Consider the following 22,665-nt stretch of genomic DNA (forward strand, 5'->3'; position numbering starts at 1 on the left):
TCGAAAACCGGACGCTCAATTTTGCAGGTGTCTGGTTTTCGAGCCCGTGGCTGTCAGCGGGCTCGAGAACAGACGCTGGCAAAATTGAGCGTCAGCTGTCAAACCGGCTGACAGCCGCCGCTCCGGTCCAAAAGGAGGCGCTAGGGACGCGCTAGTGTCCCTAGCACCTCCTTTTGCCTGTTTTTACCACCAGGCCTAATTTGAATAGTGAATCGCGCGCACAGGAGAGTGGCCTGTGCGCACGCCGGGAGAGCGGGCATTTGCCCGCTCTCCCGTGGACTTTACTGTATCGGCCCGTCTGTAAGTAGGTGTCCTTATTACAGACCTCTGGGTAGAGCCCATGATGATTTTAAATGCGCTTACTCTTCCAGAAGCTGCGCTGTGGGAATCCTAGCGGACGGGTCCCCTTTGCTTTGCAAAAATCCTACCTTTAGAAATCTTCTCTCCCATGAAGACCCAGCCTATTCTTGTTTCCCTGGGGGAAAATCCGGATGGGATCTCCTTCCTCTTGCTCTTCCTTGGATTCAGTTGTTCATTCTCCTTATCTGTTACTTTAGGTGATTTCTCAGATGGAAAAATATGGGGACCAGGCTATTCAAAGCACTGCAATTCCAGTGGGGAAGGAGGATCCAAAAACCTCCCCACTACTTTTAGTCCAAAAAATACTTTAACTCCTAGTCTGGATAGATTCTCTGCCCTCACTGTCTCTCGCAGCAGGATCCATCACTGGTGCTTGCCTCCCTAGTGAGTAGAATAGGATTTCAGGTCTTTGATCCCCTGAAGAGAGCCCCTTGCCCCAAAGGGATATCAAGCTTAAAAGTTTATCTCACTGTAAATTACAAGAAGGACCCTCTGGCAGGAAGTGCACAGTGAGGTATCTCTTCTAAAAGAAACTCCTTCGGGCAAGGCTGGGAGGCCCTACCAGAATGTGGAAAAAATACATATCTGTGCAGCTGCTCTCTCTAACTGAACCCCACAAGTGTTAAAATGGCTGGGCTAAATAGCACGGAGTCATCCAATCAGAATCTCCAGGTGGGAGGGTCTGAAGGGTATGGATGGCTCCCTTTCTAAGAGTGATCTAAGGACAGGGATTCAGGGATAGCTGTGGCACACCCGTCAAGGGTGCCAAAACTTCTTGTGTTCATGTACAAACCTCCTCAAGCCAAGGTGGTCAGGAGCACTCATCTCAGAGCAAATATATTTTGTATTAACAAATGGTAACAGAAATGTATGCCTCCAAGCATCCACAGAATCAATCACAGAAGCCAAGCTGCCTATTTCCTACACAGCATCACAGGCTCACGCTGTTGTCACCACACCAGTCTCAAATTAAAAGGAAAAAAATGCAGAAGAAAAAAAGTGTGTGTGGGAGGGAGCAGAGGCAAGCAGAAAAAAAAAAGTTACATTTAGTCACTTACCAACCAGCATTTCAAAAATAAAAACGCCAACGGACCACCAGTCACACTCACGCCCATAGTAGCCATCACCCCCTTGTGATTTCAGTACTTCAGGGGATATGTAGTCAGGTGTTCCCACAGCTGTATCACAGCGCACCATGCCTGTCTGGTTGAAAAGCAAAATCAATACTTAGTCACAGTCTTACTACATTTATAATAATCTGCCTCTTTTTTCCTTTTCATGAAAATACGATGTCAGGCACAAAAACAGGAAGAAAAATATTGCTTCAATTACCAAAATCTTACAGTTTTCATTATAAATGAATGAATGAATGAATGAATGAATAAAGGGAACTAAACATTTGAAATTCTGCCCTTTCCTTAGGCACAAAGCATATTATATTAAAAATACAGAACATTATGCATGTGGTAATACATGCATATAAATTTGACCTAAAGAAATGAGGTAGATTGTAAATAAATAATGCCTATTATAAAGAGTGTATATTTGGTTCATTGGATAGTAATAAAAGCAGTAAAAGTCCAGAATAAATAAAAATGGGCCTAAAGGGTACAAATACATAGATAGATAAGCATCTAGTGTGTTGATAAGACAAGTTATGCACCTGATGCACCAACAGTAAGAATCTATTGATTAGAACTGGGTCATGAGAGAACGACATTATGGCTCAATGCAAGAGAAGCAAAGTTTCTGCTACGGAATCCAGGGAAGCTGAGGATCTCAGAGAAGGCTAACAGGTCTAGTTTTCAGAATATCCACAATACACAAAGGCAAATGTGAACAGTTTGGTTCTTCTGAAATTCAAGGCAACCTGCAGTCCTTGTGAACCAGACTTAAAAACCCTTAATCTACAGAAAGAATCCTCAACTTCAGCAACAGGGTTCACAAAGATGTTGATCTGCCCATCACTCAGGAGTGATGCAAACTCTCGTATAGTCCAACACCAACCATTTCCTCTGTGTCACACTCAGTTGGCAATGTTTTGAGAAAAGGAATACCACCATAAATGATAAAAATCAGTATCTGAATGGAAGTCACCAAGAAAGTCAATCCTAGAAAGTTAATTAACCTAGATTAAGAGGCCCATGAATCCATAGAGTGCAAGCCTCTTCCAATAGCCCACCAGCTGTCACTATATATAATCCATGGGAACATGTAAAAATCCTGCTTCTATGACAACTCTGTGGTAGTGAAAAAGAAAATGCTTTATATTAAGATCTGGAAAGAAGAGTTGCTTACCTGTAACAGGTGTTCTCCCAGGACAGCAGGATGTTAGTCCTCACATATGGGTGACATCATCAGATGGAGCCCTGTCACGGAACACTTTTGTCAAAGCTTCTAGAATTTGACTGGCACACTGGCACAACAACAGGGGTGGTTTTGGGTATGAGGGCAGCCTGAGTTTCACAGTGGGTTGCAGGAAGGAAGTTGGGTTATTAAACTGGAAACAAATTACACAGGACAGATTGGCCAAAGATGGAATCCTGTCTGCCAGCTTTGTCAAGACAATAATGAGCTGCAAAGTTGTGGAGAGAGCTCCATGTGGCAGCTCTGCAGATGTCAGCAAGAGGTACAGAATGGAGGTGTGCTACTGATGTTGCCATGGCTCTTACTGAATGCGATTTCACGCATCCCTGTAGCAGAAGGCCTGCTTGTTGGTAGCAGAAGGTAATACAGTCCGCCAGCCAGGTGGACAGGGTGTTCTTGCCCACCGGAACTCCCAGTTTGGTTTTATCAAAGGAGACAAACAGTTAGGTGGCCTTCCTATGTCTGTAGTGCGGTCCAAATAAAAGGCGAGCTCACGTTTACAGTCCAGGGAATGCAGGGCCCGCTCACCTGGATGTGAGTGAGGTTTCGGAAAAAATGTGGATAGTATTATGGATTGATTTAAGTGGAAATCAGACACTACCTTTGGCAAAAATTTAGGGTGAGTGCGGAGCACTACACGATCCTGGAGAAATTTTGTGAAAGGTGTGTACGTTACCAGCACCTGTAGCTCACTGACTCTGCGAGTTGATGTCAAAGCAAGTAGAAAGAGCACTTTCCAAGTGAGATGACGTAGCTCGCAGGATTGCAGAGGCTCGAAAGGAGGTCGCATGAGCCGTGCTAGTACCACATTGAGGTCCCATGCCGGAACCGGAGGATGCAGTGGAGGCTTCAGGTGGAACAAGCCTCTCATAAAGCGCCCTATAAGGGGTTGTGCCGAGATCGGGGCATCTCCTATACCTTTGTGGTAAGTGGCTATGGCGCTGACATGCACTCGGATAGAGGAAGTTTGTAGACCAGACTCTGAAAGGTACCAGAGGTAGTCCAGGAATCTTGTTGTGGGGCAGGAAAAGGGATCTATTTCCTTTGTCGCACACCACAAGAATATGTTCCACTTGGAATGATAAGATTTCCTAGTAGAAGGCTTCCGTGAAGCTACAAGGACCTGGGACACATTATCAGAAAGGTTAAGGGATTGTAGTATCAACCTGTCAACATCCATGCTGTCAGAGACAGGGAGGAGAGGTTTGGATGATGCAACAGTCCGTTGTTCTGTGTTATTAAAGTTGGATCTGTGCCCAGGTGAATTGGTTGTTGTACTGAGAGGTTGCGCAGGATGGGAAACCAAACCTGTCGCAGCGAGTGAGGGGCCATGTGGATCACTGTGCCCCGGTTCTGCCGTAACTTCACGAAAGTCTTGCTGATGAGTGGAAATGGAGGGTAGGCATATAGAAGACCCGTTGACCACGAGTGGGCGAAGGCATCCCTTGGTGGTATCTTGTGGCTGCGGTATAGAGAGTAGAAATTGTCCACTTTGCGATTGTGAATTGACGCAAAGAGGTCTATGTGTGAGCAGCCCCACTGATGGAAGATTCGGTTTGCTATAGTGGGATCTAGGGACCATTTGTGGGGATGAAAGGTCCGGCTGAGATTGTCCGCCATCACATTATCCACTCCCACCAAGTAGGTTGCTCTCAGTAACAAGGAATGGGAGAGAGCCCAGGCCTAGATATGCGCCACCTCCTGGCAGAGCAGGTAAGAGCCTGTGCCCCCTTGCTTGTTGAGGTACCACATGGCTACTTGGTTGTCTGTTTGAATTAGAATTACCTTGTTGGATAGGCAATACTGGAAAGCAAATAGGGTGTATCGTATTGCTCTGAGCTCCAGAAAATTTATCTGATGCTTTGATTCCACTGTGGTCAAGGTTCCCTGGGTTTGCAGATTGTTGACATGGGATCCCCAACCAAGGTTGGAGGCATCTGTTGTCAATGTTATTTGAGGTTCTGGAGATTGAAAGGGTAATCCTATCAGAAGATTGGACTTCTGTATCCACCAAGCTAGTGAGAGATGAAGTTGGCTGGTGACATGGACAATGTGGGACACATGTTGATATGATTGGGACCACTGGAACTTTAAAGTCCATTGTGTTATTCTCATGGCTAGATGATCCATGGACACCATATGACCTTACTAGGTCATATGGTGTCCACATGAACCGTGGACACCATATGACCTAGTAAGGTTAGTAGATGACGAGCTGTTGTGGTTCGGCTAGTCTGTACTGCTTAGGCCAAGATTGATAATGTGCGCGCTTGGTCCCTTGGGAGGAGTGCTTTGGCTCGTATGGTGTTTAAATCTGCTCCGATGAAGGAGAGGGTATGTGATGGAGTCAGATTTGACTTGGGATAGTTTATGAGAAATCCCAAAGATTGTAGTAGAGTGAGATGCAGGGAGTGAAGTACTACCTCCTTGGATGGACCTCTTGTTGCATCGGAGGTGGACCCTTGGGGAGAGGTGGGGTTGACACAACCCATAGCTGAGGACCTACGGACCCCCCACCATTGGTAGGTGTTGGGCTGAAGGTAGAGGCTGCTGGAGCTTCACCTATACCAGCCCTTGTTCCCCGCGGGTTGAGCCTTTGGGTGCCGGGACCAGCAGAACTTAGGTGAGCCTCGAGGTTGGTTTAACAAGAGAGAGGGTGGTTCAGCCCAGAGACAGCACACAATAGGTGGCGTAGTCCTATCCTGGACTGGGTACGGTACTGGAACTCGGGCACCAATGGAATGGAGATTAGCTGGGGGTGCTCGAGCAAAGGTAGGCCGAAGCCTAATAAGTCCACATCCAGAGAGTAGGCTAGAAGAGGCGTCAATGACAGGCTTGGATCAGGGCCGGGGGCAAAGCGGAGGTTGTGGCAAGCAATGCTGAGTTCTGATCATGGAGACGTCAGTAGCGTAGTCAGGCATAGCAGAGGTCTGGGTCTGGAGATAGGCAGTAGCGTAGTCAGGCGTAGCAGAGGTCTGGAGATAGATTGAAGCATAGTCAGGCGTAGCGGAGGTCTGGATCTGGAGATAGGCTGAAGCGTAGTCAAGCAAAGCAATGTAGATATCCGTAGAGTGAGTCCAAACAGACAGGGCAAGAACGAAGAAGACAGGAACCGGGAACAATGAAGGTCAGGAACAAAACGTAGAGAGGATTCTTTAGTAGCAATGAGTACTCGAGTAGCAAGGAGACCTGTTGCAAAGGCAACGCTATGAAGCGAGGCCTGAGCTTAAATACATTGAAGAGTTTGATGTCATCATCCGGGGCCATGGCTAGGTTCCCGCCGCGGGCCCTTCATAAGGATCAGAGATGTGCGCATGCCTAGGGAGGGGCGCAGCGTGGGTAGAGCTGTCTCTCCGCAGACCACGCGGAGAGGCCCGACAAGCAATAGCATCTTGAGCTGCAGTACTTGTGACCATGGCAGAGACAGAGGCACCGGGGGCGGCCCGAGGTCGGAGCCGGCGTCCCACCGCTGCTAGCAAGAAGAAACCAGGAGCTGGAGTCTGTGTAAGAAGGTGAGGGGGCCACGCCGCGGGTCTGACGTGGATGGCATGCGTAACACCTCTGAGTAACCAATCGTCTAGATACGGACAGATGTGGATGCTTTGTTGTCTCAGGTAAGCCGCTACTACTGCCAGGCATTTCATGAACACACGTGGTGCTGACGCTAGGCCCAACGGAGCACTTGGTATTGGAAGTGCCAATGACCGACTAAGAATCTGAGGTATTTTCCATGGGAAGGTGTTATTGCTATTATGAGCATACGCCTCCTGAAGATCTAGAGAGCAAAGCCAATCTCCCTTTTGGAGTAGAGGGAGCATGGAGCCCAAGGTTACCATCCTGAACTTTTCCTTGCAAAGATGTTTGTTTAGGGCACGAAGATCCAATATAGGACGAATGCCGCCTGACTTTTTTGGGATTAGAAAATATCGGGAGTAGAACCCTTTCCCACACTGCAGACGAGGAACTGGTTCTATGGCATTGGACTGGAGGAGGGTTGAAAGTTCCTCCTCGAGAAGTGGAGAATGGCCATTTAAACTCCACGCAGGATGAAGTGGAGAGTCCGGTGGTAGCATGAGGAAGTTTAGATGGTAACCTTGGGCAACCACAGAAAGGACTCATTGGTCCATTGTGATTGTGTGCCATATGTTTGCAAAGTGGCACAGGCGGCCTCCTACAGGAAATGTTGCTGGAGGTGGGGGTTGACTGTTGCTCTCTAGAAGGGAGTCAAAATCTCAATGCAGGACCCCATCTGCAGAGCTGGCTGGGTTTTTGGAGGTCTGTGCTGACGAGGTTGACATTTTTGATAGGGCCTGGTTGTATGAGTCCGGGACAGAGGAGGATAATACCTACGGGTTTTATAGTTTAGCCTCCTGGGATCCCTTCTGAACTGCCTTTTGGTAGTGGACAAAAAGCCAGAGGGAACAGCAGATAGTTGGCGCAGTGTTTCATGATGGTCTTTGGATTTTCTCTCCAAATAAGTTGTCCCCTGTGCAGGGAAGGTCTGCCAACCTATCTTGGACTTCTTGACGCAAGTCTGAAGATTTTAACCATGCCCATCGTCTGGCACTTATGCCTGCTGCTGACACTCTGGAGGCAGTCTCAAATATGTCATAGGCAGCTCTGACCTCGTGTTTTTCAGCATCAAGGCCCTTCTGGAGGATGGAATTCAATCCTTCTTGAAACTCTTCTGGCAGGGATTCGGAGAAATCTTGCACCCGCTTCCAAAGGTTTCTGGAGTACTGAGTCATGTATTTATTTATTTATTTTAAAATTTTTCTGTACCGTCAGAATGGTTTACAGTAAGGCACATAAAATAATGATGCTAAAATATATCAATTTACACAGGTGCCATAATGGTTCGGTACATAGTTTTTAAACAATAATAATTGGTTTGTGATAAATAATGTCCAGATCTCCGTATCAGTTCTGAATACAAGACTAGCTTTATAATTGTAACTTTATCCTTTAGTGATGAACGAAAAAAATAAAAATAAAACTACACACATATTGATTACGGAGGTGTGTGTGGGTGTTCAACTGTTCGTACCTTGCACTTCGCCGGGTTTTATTCCCCCTTCTCTATTTGATAAGCTTGTTTAAAGAGCTGGTAGGCTGCTATACGAGCCATCAACATAGACCCTGGAACACCCTGCTTCCAAAGGCATCCAAAGATTTCTGCTCTTTGCCAGGAGAGGCAGAAGAATGAGGACGGGACCTCTTCTTCTGAGCGGTTTCAACCACTACAGAGTGGTGAGGGAGCTGGGTTTTCTGAAATCCTGGAGCTGATTGAACCAGGTAGATAGCATCAGTTTTCCTGTTCATTGGTGGGACTGTACCTGGGTGCTCCCAGGTACGATGCAACAGGTCAAGCAGTACTTCGTAGATTGGAATTCCCATCACTTCCTTGGGAGCATCCACAAATTGCAGAACCTCTAGCATCCTGTGTCTGGCATCCTCTTCAGTTTGCAGCTTAAAAGGGATGGTTTCAGACATCTCCTTTATAAAGCCTGCAAATGAGAGGTCCTCTGGAGGGGAACAAGGTCTTTCCTCTGGGGGTGAAGGCTCCAATGGGATGTCCTCAGAATCCTGTGAGTCAGAGAGTGATGATTCCTAAGGATCATATGGCTGGTCTCCTGCAACCTGTAGTTCATCTGATGGAGGGAGAAGCCCTAATCCAGCTGGATCAAGGGGTGGCACCAATGGAATCGGTGGAGGCACCGAAAAGGGTGGAGGTGGCACCAAGGCCAGTGGAAGCACAGATAGTATCGGTGTTTTTGATCGGTGTCGGGGTGGCAATATACTCAATGGCCCTGGAATCGGGTCCAGCATCGACGGGTCATGCTCTTCATCGTCCGATGATAGAGGAATCGGGGTTGATGGCAGTGGAGGAATCAGCGGCCTTGGAGGCATCATTGGTTCAGGAGGCATGGGCACCGTTGGAAGTGTGCCGATGAGGGTATCCAGTCTTTCCAGTAGCGAAGCCAGCATCGTAGGCACCAGGTCAGGCCTCGGCATGGGAGTCTGTGCTGGTGGCAACTGGAAACCTCAAAGCACTTGCAGAACTGCCTCTTGAACCACTGGTACACAGTTGGATATCATGGGAAGGCCCCAAGCATAAAACGCATACATCATGCGGGTCCGTAATGGACATAGTCCTCAGACACTCGAGGCACTTCCGAAAGCCGGTCGCCATTTTTGAAAAATATAAATGCGGCGCGCAGTTGGTGGTCGTCGGGCACCGATTAGAGTACCGTCTGGTACCAACCACAAAGAATGAGGTAAAATAAACTTGCCAATATTAGAGGAGGTCGACGGTCGATGCGGGGTCCCTGGGATGGGGAAAATGTTTTGAAAAATTCCATGAGGAAAAGTTGTGAGGAAAAATCTCACAGAGCTCCTGAGAACCACGAGGCAACTGCTGCGCAGAAAAAGAGAGACTGAGGGGGGACCCCTAGTGGCTACAGGGTTAGTGGCATACTGGGCATGCTCAGTATGCTAGTCAAAGTTCTAGAAACTTTGACAAAAATGTTCCGTGACAGGCCTCCATCTGATGTTGTTACCAATATGTGAGGACTACCATCCTGCTTGACCTGGAAGAATGATCAGTTTAAGTCTTTGGATCTCTAGAATTAAACTATATTCCTATTCCTGCCAGTATACTATTTTTTAAACAATCCATTTATTTTGGATATTATTTTGCGTTGTAGGAAGGACTACCCACGTTGGAAAAAAAAATTCCACAACATTAACACGATGACGATAACTTTTAAACAGCCATGCAGGCGTACATGAATGTGCATATGGCAGCTCGTACGAATGGATGCAGCCATTTAACAACATACATACATGTATGCCTCGTATGATATAAAATTGGTTGTTCACACATACATGTGCACACAATTTTGTCTGCACATAAATGCCAGCTCTATTGCGTAAGTGGGGGGATTTTATTAGAGTCGTGCGCCGACACAATTACCAGTGTCCCCCAGTCTGTTCCCATTTCACCCAGGTAAAGGCTCCTAACCCCCCCTCCCCCCACCTAGCATCCCTTTTACCTTATTAGCCCCAAACCTTCAAACCCCGATAATTAACCCTGATTTTTTTACTTTAAAATTTACACACCTTCCATAGCAGAAGTAAAGGTACATGGTAAGGGACCCCTGCACATGCTTATGAGCGTAAATACTTACATGCATACTTCAAGTTGCAGACCCGGAATTGCCCCTGTCCTGCCCATGCCACTCCCAGATTCTGCCCATGCCCCATCTTTTGTTTGACTTCCTGATTTGTCCATGTACTGGGAGATATGCACGTACTCGTACGCCTTTTAAAATCTGCACGGTGTACATGGGCACAACTTCTGCGCATATCTCCCAGGTTTGGCACACGTAGGGCTTTTAAAATCTACCTGTATGAGCAGAAAATCTCTTCTTCTGAAGGTGATAAAATGTTTTTATTTCATGTCTAGATGGTCTTCTCCTGGTTACTGTAGGAACCTTAAGGATCTACTGTAAGGTTTATAGAACATAATTAAATCCTACAAGCCCCCCACTGTTACGATCCCTGCCTGCGGAGCTAATCTCCGCGAGCAGACCTCTCCACCTACCTGCCTGAATTGCCGCACTGCTGCTCGTCTCCGACGCCGCAGGGACCCCCCATGCAGCTGGGAAGCCGCCGAAGCTCATGCGGCCTGGTCTGCCGCACTCCCAGGTCCTGCCTCCATCTTCATGGCCTTGCCTAGGCCGCCGCCAAAACTCCATCCGTATGCAGCCTGGAGGCTGCACCCACCTGCATCTCTCTGCGGCCTAGAGCTGCCACCGACCTGTCTTGCGGCAGGGAGCCATCGCCAAGGTCTTCCCTGAGTGACAGCGGGAGGCTGCTGCCGCTCCGACGTCATCTTGCAGTCTGGAGGCCGTCCCGAAGCCTGCCTGTTCCTCTCTGTCCTGCACGGTGTAAGACGCTGCTGTCCATGGTCCTGTCTTCCTCCAGGGCGCCGGCATGCATCTCTTCTATGTATTTAAAGGGCCAGTAGCAGGAAGTGCTCCTGGCCCCACCGGAATCCAGCTCCACCTAGTTTCCTGCTTCAGCCCTATAAAAGGGCCTTTTTTCAGTTCTTCCGGGTCTTCAGATCGGGTTCCACAGTTGGCTGTGTCTTCTTTCTGGTCTAGGTCCTCCGTGGTCTTCTGCTTTGACGGCTTCGTGTTCCTGATGTCCTTCGTCCGGGCCTCCAGATGTCTTCGTGTTCCTGATGTCCTTCGTCCATGTCTTCAGGTGTCTTTATGTTCCTGATGTTCTTCGTTCGTACATCCTGATGTCCGATGTCCTTCCTGATGCCTTTGTCTTCGCCTCTGCCTCCATGCCTTGGTTTCCTGATGTCCACTTTCCTGGCGTGCCATTGTCGTGGTCCGCGACCATTCCCGCGGGTGGGCTGTGTAGGGAGCCTCACAGTACAAAGGCCATCCTCATCACTGCACTGCAACCCTCCGGAAGACTTCTGCTTCAGTCCTAAGTTTTTAATCCTTGAGAATCGAATCCTATGCTTGAGTCTTGTCCCAGTCTTCGGAGCCTATTGCAATTCGCATCCATCCATGTCAAGACTCTGTTCAACCCTGCTCCGCACCAGCGTGGTCCGCGACCAGTCCCGCGGGTAGACTGTGTAGGGCGCGCCCCGGTGCAGGCCTCTTCAGTATCTTCATCATGTTCTGGTATTAACTTCCATTGTCTCTCCTAGAGTCTGCTACGAGCCCAGCATGGTCCGCGACCAGTCCTGTGGGTGGACTGTGTAGGGCGCGCTGCGTCGCAGTCTCAACCCAGCATCTTTGTCTACAGTGTCCTCGCCTGAGTCTTCGTCTACAGTGTCTTCGCCTGAGTCTTCATCTACAGTCTTCTGTGTTCTAAGGACTCCGTCTGCCCTCGTCCTCTGTCCGGCCTGCCGTCTTTTGCCATACCCAGCGGGCAGGTCCGAAAGGGCTTGGAATGGTCGGAGGACTGTTCATTGATCAACATTGCGTTGTTGGTCATCCTGGGGCATGCAGGTCCGGTAGAGGGTCAGACCTGGTCTTCGCTTCAGCCTTGTCTTGCTCTTCATTACCCATGCTCGCACCAGCTCACCTCCCGCGATGTGTCTTAGGGCTCCTCCCTGAGTCATGCCATGGCCCAAGGGCTCACATCACCTGATTAGAAACGACCATGCCTCCGCGCCCGTAACAATAGCCGAAGGCCTCCAAGCCCTCGGTTCGTAACAGCTGCCGGAAGCCGCGCTCGTAACACCCACCCCACCCTTTTTCTAAGATAAATAGGTCCAGCTCAGAGAACTGCCCTTTGTTTCCACTTTATCAGGTTAATGATCCTTTTGTATTTTTCTAAGATTCTGATATTTCCTTTTAAGGAGTAAAGCCCAAAACAGAACCCCTTACCATAAATGTGGCCTCCACAGTGGAAGGATGATATCTTTGTTCTTTGCATTATGCTTGGTAACCTGAGCACTCTCTCCAAATTTATCATTAACAAATACACCCAAGATAATTGTTTTGAACTAGACCACCTATCTCTTGATCCTTACATTCAGTAATTAACTAGAAGGCCTAGCATCAACACAGGTGCTCACATAGCTGGATCTGGCTGACAGGCTACATGGGAGGCCTAGCATGCTATATATCTGGGCAACTGCCATACTAATATTGCTGGCTATTTAGATTATTACAGAGCCTTGTGGTTAAGCAAGGCTTAACCACAAGGCTCTGTAATAATCTTAAAAAAAATCTTAAAAATCTTAAAAAAAAACTTAAGACTTGGCTATTCAGGCAAGCCTTTCCGGAGTCAAATATCCATTGAGAGACCTCACTGCACAATGTTAATATCCATAAAGAGACATCACTGCACAATGTAAATAAGTTACCTCTGTAAATTTTTACGCTACTATCCTTATTTTCCTCTCCCAGTTCTACAACCTTGTTTTATTGTAACTTTTGCTTCCGTTGCACTTGTTAAAAGAACAGTTTTTGCACCCCCTGTTATATGTAAACCGGCATGATATGATCTTATCATGAATGCCGGTATAGAAAAACCTTAAATAAATAAATAAATAAATAAAATAAATAAGCATGGGAGAGCTGTGTGCTGGTGGGAACTTGGGTGTACTTCTACCAAAGAGGATAGAGTATTATGGAGGGAGACAAAAAAAAAAAAAAAAGACAGTCTTGGATAAGATGAAATCTTACAAGTGGTCACACACTGTAGCTGGCAGCTGGGATATATCCTTAGGATAACCTGGCAAACTAGATAGACCCAATGATCTTTTTCTGCTGTCATTTACTATGTATCTAAGTGCATTATCCTACAGTTGTTCACATTAAATCGTATCTCTCACATTTGCCTATGACAGCAACAGCCCTCTAAAACCAGCAAGTCCTGCAGTGTATTCATGGCAGAATTTGCAATATGAAACACGAGTCTTTTGAAAAGCAATAACAAAATGGCACAACTTTATTTTGTTTTGAGTGTTTAAAACAGCATTTCCACATAACTTGAAAAAGTATCCCTTCAGGTGGTAGGAAAAAATGTTGTACCAAATTATATTTTTCCATAACATTGGGGTTTTTACTTCCAGGTGTGTACCAAGTTGCCACTGGACACAATTACAGGATGGAGGTAGGAACTACAGCAAACATGGAGTTTCATCTGATAAGTTCAGTAGGGTTGAAAAAAAGAACAAGATTTTTCTTGGTTTGTGCCAAGGCCCAAATAAAAAGAAAAGTTAATTTATAGAATCTATTTCGCAGTAATGTTATGGTTCCAACAAGCAAAAGTGAAGGAAATTCAAAACTATAGTTGCCCATGCAATCAAAATGTTCGTTTACGCTATCAAATTGTTTTCTACAACATTTATGTATAATAGGCCAGTATACAATTTTTTCATTTAAAAATATTATATATAAATTGATTCAGAATATGTGCCGCCTCTATCTATATCTTTTATCCCTGTATTTCTCCTGTATTTCTCCATATTCTCCATGCCTTTAATTCTTCCTCTCTTGTATGCCCTGCCACCTTTGTGACTCTGCACTCCCATCGGTCTTTCTCCAATATTATTTTATCTTGTTCCCTCTGTCCCTTAAAGGGTTCTGGAATTTGATTTTGGAATATTCCATTAACACCTTTAGTTCTGTAAGACTACCTCCAAAGAGAACATGAAATGTAAACACAACAGCCAAAAAATATCTCTCATGTAGTTGCTGGGAAGACAAGTAGCTCCAAATTAGTTTACTTCCTTGAGCCCAGAACATATCTTAAATCTGCCTGTACAAATTAAAACTAACTGAATGGACTTCATGTTCAGTGTTAGTTTAATTTTTGTTTTGTAAACTGATGCTGATTAGCTTTAATTTTAATAACTTGTTTGCTTTCTAATCAGTGTTTGTTTGTTTTTTAAAGAAAAGTGAAACTGAGAAATATCAAGTCAAAAAGTCACACTTCTCCCCACCCAGCCAACTGCAATAAGACTTATTGTTCCAACTAAAAACAAGTTTTCCTTTCACCATCACATTAAGGAACACAAATGTCCTTGTGTAATACCAGATCATCTAGCCATCTCTAGATATTGCCCCATTCAGTTGTCCTATCCACAGACCGCTGTCACTGATTGGCAGTCTTGCACTTAGCTCCTTACATAATGAAAAATAATTTAAGGTTGAAGTAGTTACAAAATGTTTACACCACAATGCTAACAGCCATTGTGGACATGATATCAAAAGCTTATCTAAGGATGTTGTGTTTCCAACTTAATGAAAATTTAAACTGAGTAAAGAAACAAATGCAGCTTCCCAAAACAGTTAAAACATAAAGCAATTAAAAAGTTATTTTAAAAAATTTGGATGTTTCCCTGTTTGGCTAAAAGGATCAAGACAGAGCTCTGTATTAGCAGACATGATGTGGTTTGTTTGTTTTTTTAAATCCAGGGAAAACTTGATGAAAAAACGAATATTGCTGATTGTGAAATTTGTCTTCACACTCAGGGAAGATTTCCCAGGATTGCAGATGCCCTCCAGCAATAGTCACTTTGTTAAACATTTTAAAAACCTCTGATTTATCCAAACAGGGATCCTCAATACATTTCTAACCACATCTTGAGTTTATGGGTTGAATCTTGGAAACAGATACAAAATGGGGAAGGTTTTCATAGACTAACCCTAGAAACAAAGAATGCCTCAAATATGACATACCGTATTTTTCGCTCCATAAGACATACTTTTTTTTTCCCCCAAAAGTGGGGGTGAAATGTCTGTGCGTCTTATGGAGCGAATATTAAATAAATAAATAAATAAAAAATAACTACAACCCCCCACCCCCCAAGACTTGCCAAACGTCCCTGGTGGTCCAGCAGGGGTCCAGAAGCGATCTCCTGCACTCAGGCCGTTGGCTGCCAGTATTCAAAATGGCACTGATAGCCTTTGCCCTTACTATGTCATAGGAGCTACCGGTGCCATTGGTCGGCCCCTGAATCCTAGGTGCGTCTTATGGAGCGAAAAATACGGTAATACTTTAAAAGGTAGATTCCTATGAGCAGCAGCAGAGTGGAAAGAAATTTCAAAGCAGCAGAACATTTCTTTAAAATCCTTCCATTATGATCCATGTCCAGAGACTAACCTGTTTCAGATCTGGGTGAACCAGCAAACTTTGAATCAGAAGACTAGGAAGAGGTGACAGGGGAAATGGTTAGCCAGGCACATTCCTTCCAAGTCTCTAACCCAGTGATTCTCAACGCTTTTCCACTGTGACACAACAAACAATGCTCATGTGTATGACATTGCACAACTCATGCCACAGCTGAAGTAAAACTAAATCATTACAGTGGGTCCTCGGGTTACGAATGGCTCGAGTTATGACCAACATTTCATGTTTTGGGTTATGATCAAAATTTGAGTTACGACCAAAATTTGCGGTTTTGAGTTATGACCAAATTTCAAGTGCATGCAGTTTTGTTTTTTTTCGCGGATTGGTTGTAATTGGCCCATTGTTACTGCGTATCCCATTTTTTTGATCTTGGAAGGCGGGACTTCAACAGAGATTGGCTGGCTAGTGTTGCTGCTGCTACCTATGGGACCTGTTCATCCTAACCGCACGTGGGCAGACCCGGCACGGAATTGCAGCAAACAGCAGCATCGGGGACAGCACTGGGGGCCAGCACTCAGCTGGCAAGATACAGAAGAGTTTCTGGAGGGCCATAGATGTTCTCATAAGTGGTGGGGAGGGGGAAAAAGAGTGTCTGGAGTTGGTGTTGTTTTTGATTGTACACCTTTTTAGATTTCTATTTTCTTTTATCTATTTCTTCTCCCTGCAGAACACCAAAGAAGTATTAAAAATGGCCCCAAAGATAAAGAAAGCAATCACTATCGAAAAGAAGAAGGAAATTGTGCAGAAATTTGAGAGTGGCGTTCGAGTGACCGATCTCGCTCTCATATACAGAATGTCAAAATCCACCATTTCCACAATCTTACAAAGAAGAGATTTGTACAAGGAAGTTAGTGTGGCTAGAGGTGTCACTGAAATTAGTAAGTCACGATCAACAGTGATAGATGAGTTAGAAAGCCTATTGCCAGTGTGGATAAATGAAAGGCAGGTGGCAGGTGATTGCCTGAGTGTCTAATTTGTGAAAAAGCTAGGGCTATAAATGCAGATATTGTAAAGGATAAGCCATTAACAAGTGAACATGGTGAAATATTTCGTGCCAGTAAGGGGTGGTTTCACAATTTTAAAGCGAGAACTGAGGTTCATAGCATAGCTAGGCATGGTGAAGCTGCCAGTTCTGATAAAAAGGCTGCTGAAACCACATACCCCACATCGAAACAATGACACAGAGAAATGGCTTTTCCTGTTAGCAAGTTTTCAACTGTGATGAAACTGGACTATTCTGGAAGAAAATGCCCAAGAGAACATACAATACCCAGGAAGAAAAGAAAATGCCAGTCCACAAGCCAATGAAGGATAAGCTAACCTGATTGCTATGTGCCAATGCGAATGGTGACCTCAAGATAAAGCCTCTCTTGGTTTATCATTCTGAGACCCCCTAGAGTGTTCAGAAAACAGAATGTCATGAAGAATAGGTTAGGGGTCATGTGGAGATCTAACAGCTTTTGGTTTTCAGGGATTTTAATTTGGCAATCTGCAGAGCCTAAAAAGAGTTCCTGGCAATGCAGACTTCCTTCAACTGCTGACATCTGTAATAACAACTATGACATCATTGTTCTAATGCAAACTTTGGCTGCTGCAAGAAGTCGGCACTGCCTGAAGCTTGGACTCCATGAACTGCTAAAGTAAAATCCCCTAAACCAGAAGTCCTAGTTATGAATTCTGTATCAATCACTAAAATTTTGCATCTTTGATTTGGAACTTTTAATGGGTTGAAGTTTAATTACTATTCAGAGATACTGATTATAATGTATTTTTTATTATTCGGATAAATATACTGTAGTATGATGAATTTTGAAGAATTTTAAATATTGTGCACAGTACTTCCCCAGGAATACCAGTTGTCTTGATTTTACTTGCTTCTGGATTCAGAGAAAAACCACTAGGGGGTATTGTAGGAGAAACAGTAGCAGGAGAATGAATAAAACATTTCTGCATTATTTTTTTGGAATCTCATTTTTTAAACATATCACCTAATTGACAGTTAGTGGCCTTATTACAATCATACATGGATCTCTCATGAGAGCCTTTAAAAGGTCTTGGCTAATGAGTACAACAATCGTTTTTGTAAGGTGATGTGATGAGACTTGAGTTTTACCAACTTGTTTCTAAAAGTAAAAATGGGTTAATTAAAACCTAATATTTCAGCTGCAAAAGTTGCTTTAATTTAGGAATTGTGAACGCAGCATATGACATGACTCAGTTTATAAGTCTGTAATCAGATCTAATGTTTTAAATGCAAGATTCATCTCTAACAAGTAAACAAAACCATGTATCAGACTTTCATGCAAATTCCTGTATGTTAGGCTGGGATATTTAATTTGGGTTGGGTTTTCTGGGCTCACACAAACAGCTTTTTTCAAGTTTCAGGTGAGATACTGAAAAAAATATCTTGATATAAGACATCCAAACCCAATTCATTTTCAAGTTTAATGACCTCATCAGTTATACTAAAAAATTGTTTTTCTAGTGCCGTTTTATACAACAAACTATGCAGATTACATCTATAATGACACATTAACCTTTAGATGCTTTTCCTAAAGGGGTGAATTATAACTTATTTTCTAGTGGAGTGCTTCTTGCAAAAAGTAATTCAAGTAATGCAGGTAAATACCATTCTCAAACAAACTTTATATAAATAAGCTTATGTATTATTAATGGTATCTTGCAAACACTCACAGCAAAAGTGTGTGCAACTTGTGCCACCAGCAGCCAACGGCAGTCATGTTAAATATTTTTTGTCCCAGGACCAGGCCCTCCATTTTGTGCCATCTAGTTTATCACTAAGCACCACAAGCAAGTGGCCACAATGCTGTCCACTAAGCTAGCAAATTCTCTGCTCTTGCACAAAATAGGTAGGAAGAGTTTACATCTGTCCTCCAGGCAACTGATGGCATGAGAAGCAAACTACCTTTCTCACCTCCAAGACTCATCTCTTCTGTAACTCTCACAGCCCATTTCAGTTTTAAGAAGAGGATCATCAACTAGAACCCTGACCATCATGATCAAAACTGCAGGGCTGCATATTACTACAAGGACTCAGATCACCTCAACACAAAACCAGTATTTTATTTAATGCTTACCTCATCCATTTTCATACATGTACCAAAATCTGCTAATTTCAAGTGCCCATATTTATCCAATAGCATATTATCAGGCTTCACATCTCTGTGTATTAAACCCATCGAGTGAATTGCATCAAGGGCAAGGACAACTTCAGCCGTGTAGAATTTTGCCCATTTTTCAGGCATATCATAATTACTCATAAGGTTTACGAGGTCTCCACCTGGCATGTACTCCATCACCATGTACAGGTATCGCTCATCTTGAAAGGCACAGAACAGCTGTCAACAAAAGGAAAGAAAATTAATTTTCAAGAATAATTTGAGATCACATAAAACTAATTATCTGCGATGAGGTTCAAATAATGTCCACTGCCTCACAAACCAAGACCTTGCATTTAGACATCTGGACACAAGTGCAGTAAAAACAAACAAAGTAAAAAGGTAAACCTCTCTATCAACCACAAGTCATTTTACCTTATGATTTCCCTTTCAATAAGTTATTGAGGTTATCTTAACTCAAACAAATTATAGCAATTTAACCAAAACTAATCATCCCTGACTAGACAAAGTTAGTCAAAACCATGCACATGCACAGATTTTGTAATTCGTTGGAGTACATCACATCGGTTCACAATATAACAGTTGGAATAGTATGACTGGGGTGTCATAATGGTTTCAACTACTGATTAATTTCTTTAGGGTAAATTACAGGACCATGGTTTTCTTCATACAAAGTTTGAACTTCATCAGTCCAATTTAGCTAAAGTCATTGCGCTTCTGAGAGTAATATTCAGTCACTGGCCAAATTGCAAAATTGGCCAGATAAATTTAACCAGCTAACTTAGGAGGGATTTTCTGATGCAGCCTCACTAATGAATATAGCTAGCTATCTTAAAGATAGCTGGATAACTTTATCTGGCTAACTTTAAGATTATTCTTTGGCACAGGTTAGCCAGCTACTATTAGAGTTTGCTGGATAACTTATCTCACTAATTCAACTCCGGCCCAGAATGTCCTGAAGCTATCAGACTATATTTTAGCCGGACTATGAGATATCTGCCAATATTTTAGCCAGATAAATGTTCAAAATAATCCAGCTAAATGTCTCTGAATACTGAACTCAGTTTATACTATGCTGAACTTCCTTTATAGTGATTCAATATATATATATATCAAACAGCTACCAATCAGATGGTAGGGTACAAAGGGCATTACCACTAAATTAAGGCCTAGCTAGAATTCCATTTCATTTCTTTACTTAACAGTGGATCTGGTTCCTAATCCATCAGCTGGAAATGAGTAGGTTTCATAAGGTGACAAATATTATAGGTTTTATCCATTTCATACCACCCCCAATTATCCTACCTAAAAATGTTTTTCCAGATGATTCAGGTTACCTTGCTGATCAAGACAAGAAGCAAAATCTCTTGAGGCTGAACCTTCAGCAGTTTTCTTGTACCAGTAGGGATGTGAAGCCTGCAAAAGGAAATATTTTTCCTGCTCCCAACACCCATATGCATCTCCCCATGGCATATTCAAATCTCACAGGGCTAAACTTAGATTGCCTGTGCATTAGCACATAGCACTAACCATAAAGTCATAGGGCAAGAGAAAAGTAATTTCTCTCCTGTAAATGATCTCCCATCATCCCTTTAAAGAAATACAGCCAAATCATCATCACAGAACCCCAGTTCCCCAGCACAGACACTCCTCTTCCAGGATCTTGTTTAAACAATTAAAGTCAAAAAGGGTTGGGGAGGCTGCTGCTCAAGAGAACTGTACTTATTTTAAGCTATTTAGAACATTTTTTTTTAGATTCAAAACACACAAGTTCAAGATAAAGGAGGAAAAAATGTCAGAGGAAACAATTTTAAGGAATGAAAAACAAGATTTCACTAGCAAATGGGGAGTCCATCTTTTCTTGGGATAGATAGAAAATCAAGGGTACTTTGATCTGAAAAATTATTTTTGACCAAGATTGAGAACTGCATACTCAAGATACTAATTTCTTTAAAGAGAATGAATATATTTAAGATATGGATGCAGAATTAGTTATGCATATTAAATAACTAACCAAAAATGTTTTTTTTAAACTGGCCCAGCAGTTTCGCCTTGCAACTTTGAACTTGAAACACAAACAGATCCTTCCCAAACTAAGGCTACAGAACCATGTGCTTCATTTGCAGCTATCAAGGAATTTTACTCCACAACTTCCTCCCTCTATAACCACTGCAGCAACAGTCCCTAGTGAAGAGCTAAAGATCGCAGGCCCCTTCATAATCCAGTTCAAGTCCATCATGAACGCCACTCATATACAGTGCCTTGCAAGTCTTCATACTCTTGTATATTTTTCACATTGTGCTTTCTAAAAAAATACTAATCAATATCCATTAAAGTAGGAGCTTGTTTCACTAATCTATGCAACATCATGGAAGAACAATTAAAGAAATATTCCAAAAGTAATTAAGAATAAAAAACAAAACTTCTTGATTGCTTAAGTCTTCTCACTCCCTGATTCAGTACTTGATGGAAGCTCTTTTTGCAGCAATCACAGCCATGAGTCAGTTGGATAAGTGTCTACCAACTTAGCAGTGTGAGGGTGCAGGTTTTACCCATTTTTCTTGGCAGAAGAACATAGGCTCTTTCAGGTTGGCTGCGGATTATGTGTGGACTGCAGTCTTCAAGTACTGCCATAGATTTTCAAAAAGGGGCGGGGTCAGAGGTTCCCAGCACAGCGGCCATTTGCTGCTGAGCCGGGGATCACGCACCGGCAATTGGCCGGTGCATGCAACTTACTTTAGCCCCAGGGCTGAAGCACTTTTTAAAAAAAAAAAAAGAAGAAAAGAAAAAGGTAGGGGGGAAAGGGCAGGGGTGGTAGGGGAAGGGAAGGTGGGATGGGGGTTAGGGAAGTTCCCTCCGAGGCTGTTCCAATTTCAGAGCGGCCTGGGAGGGAATGGGGGGAAGGCAACGCGGCTCGGCGCACACAAGGAGCACAATTGTTATAAAATGGCATGTCCATGTGTGTTCGCCGGGTAGCGCACACACGGATGCACTCGTGCAAGTTTTAAAATCTACCCCATTGCTTAGCACTGAGACCAAAAAGTTCCACTTTAGTCTCTTCTTAAATCACAAAACCTTCTCCCACATATGTGTATGTCCCCTAAATATTTCTTTGCAAAGCATATACAGCCAAAGACCTATGTAGTGTTTTTAAAGTATCTCTAATATATAGATATAGTAATCTAAAGATTATAAATTCAGTGACCTTCTACAGCAGTTTCCTTAGCCCATGACTAATGATTGCAGCAGTGTCTTGGTGGTGCCAAACTGTTTTCACTTTACAATGATGGAGCTCAGTGCCCCAAGGGATATTCAAACAGTGCCATTTTTCTTATAGCCTTCCCCCAGTCTGTATTTTTTAATAACTTTACCGCAGAGTTTTTTGACAGCTCCTTGTTCAGAATGTTTTCACCTTTGCTTCAGATTCATTTCGTACAACAGAAATAGTTTTGAGTCTTTATTCAGGAGTATTTGAATTTGCTCAACTATTGCTACTGAACTTATTATGGGCTTGTTAAGGCAATTTTTTTTAATTGGAGCTAATTTGGGCTTGCTATGACAAATGGTGTAAAGATTTATGCAATCAAGACTTTTTTCCTCTCAATTACATTTGGAATATTTCTATAATTGTTATTTCACAATGAAAATACAGAGTATGTTGTGTTTAATGCATTTTGATCCATATCTTTTAGACAGCAGAATATGAAAAATACGTAAGTGTGTGAAGACTTTTTCAAGGCAATGTATGCCTCTGTGGGACTGTGAACACTATTTCTCTACCATCCCTAGCTCTGTCCAATTAAAGGAGCAAAAGCTGGGTCTTGGAATAATATCCAGGTCTCCCATGCGGCAATGCACAGCACTCTCACTAGGTTATTGAATGATCATAATTTATTTTTCACTCTAACCTGCTGTGTCACAAACTGCAAGATGTCCAAGCTAAGAAAACTCTCTACTATTACGTAATATACAATATAACAGATATTTAATTTCTGTGTATGGAAACATAGCAATGGTAGGCCACATAATCTAATACCAGGCAACAGCAGGCCACATAACCTCTGACTGACTTTTGATTGGGTGACTAGGGAATTGGATCTAAGAAGAACGCTCGATGTCATCTACT

At 43.5% G+C, this 22,665-nt stretch overlaps 1 protein-coding gene across 10 annotated transcripts in view; it reads right to left on the reverse strand.

Annotated features, from left to right (window-relative positions):
• The window catches only part of ROCK2 (Rho associated coiled-coil containing protein kinase 2), a 442,704-nt gene that overhangs the window by 198,565 nt on the left and 221,474 nt on the right, over positions 1 to 22,665 (reverse strand). For all 10 annotated transcript variants that reach the window (XR_003855695.1, XM_029595904.1, XM_029595908.1 and 7 more), the window contains 2 exons: positions 18,498 to 18,758; positions 1,419 to 1,563 (listed from right to left, as the gene is read on the reverse strand). Coding sequence is in view for 9 of the 10 variants with exons in the window: in XM_029595904.1 (XP_029451764.1) it covers positions 1,419 to 1,563; positions 18,498 to 18,758 (406 nt within the window). In the remaining variant the exon portion in view is untranslated. The remainder of the gene's footprint in view (positions 1 to 1,418; positions 1,564 to 18,497; positions 18,759 to 22,665) is intronic.

The sequence above is a fragment of the Rhinatrema bivittatum genome, chromosome 3 (genome assembly GCF_901001135.1).
Source record: "Rhinatrema bivittatum chromosome 3, aRhiBiv1.1, whole genome shotgun sequence".
Taxonomy (NCBI): Eukaryota; Metazoa; Chordata; class Amphibia; order Gymnophiona; family Rhinatrematidae; genus Rhinatrema; species Rhinatrema bivittatum.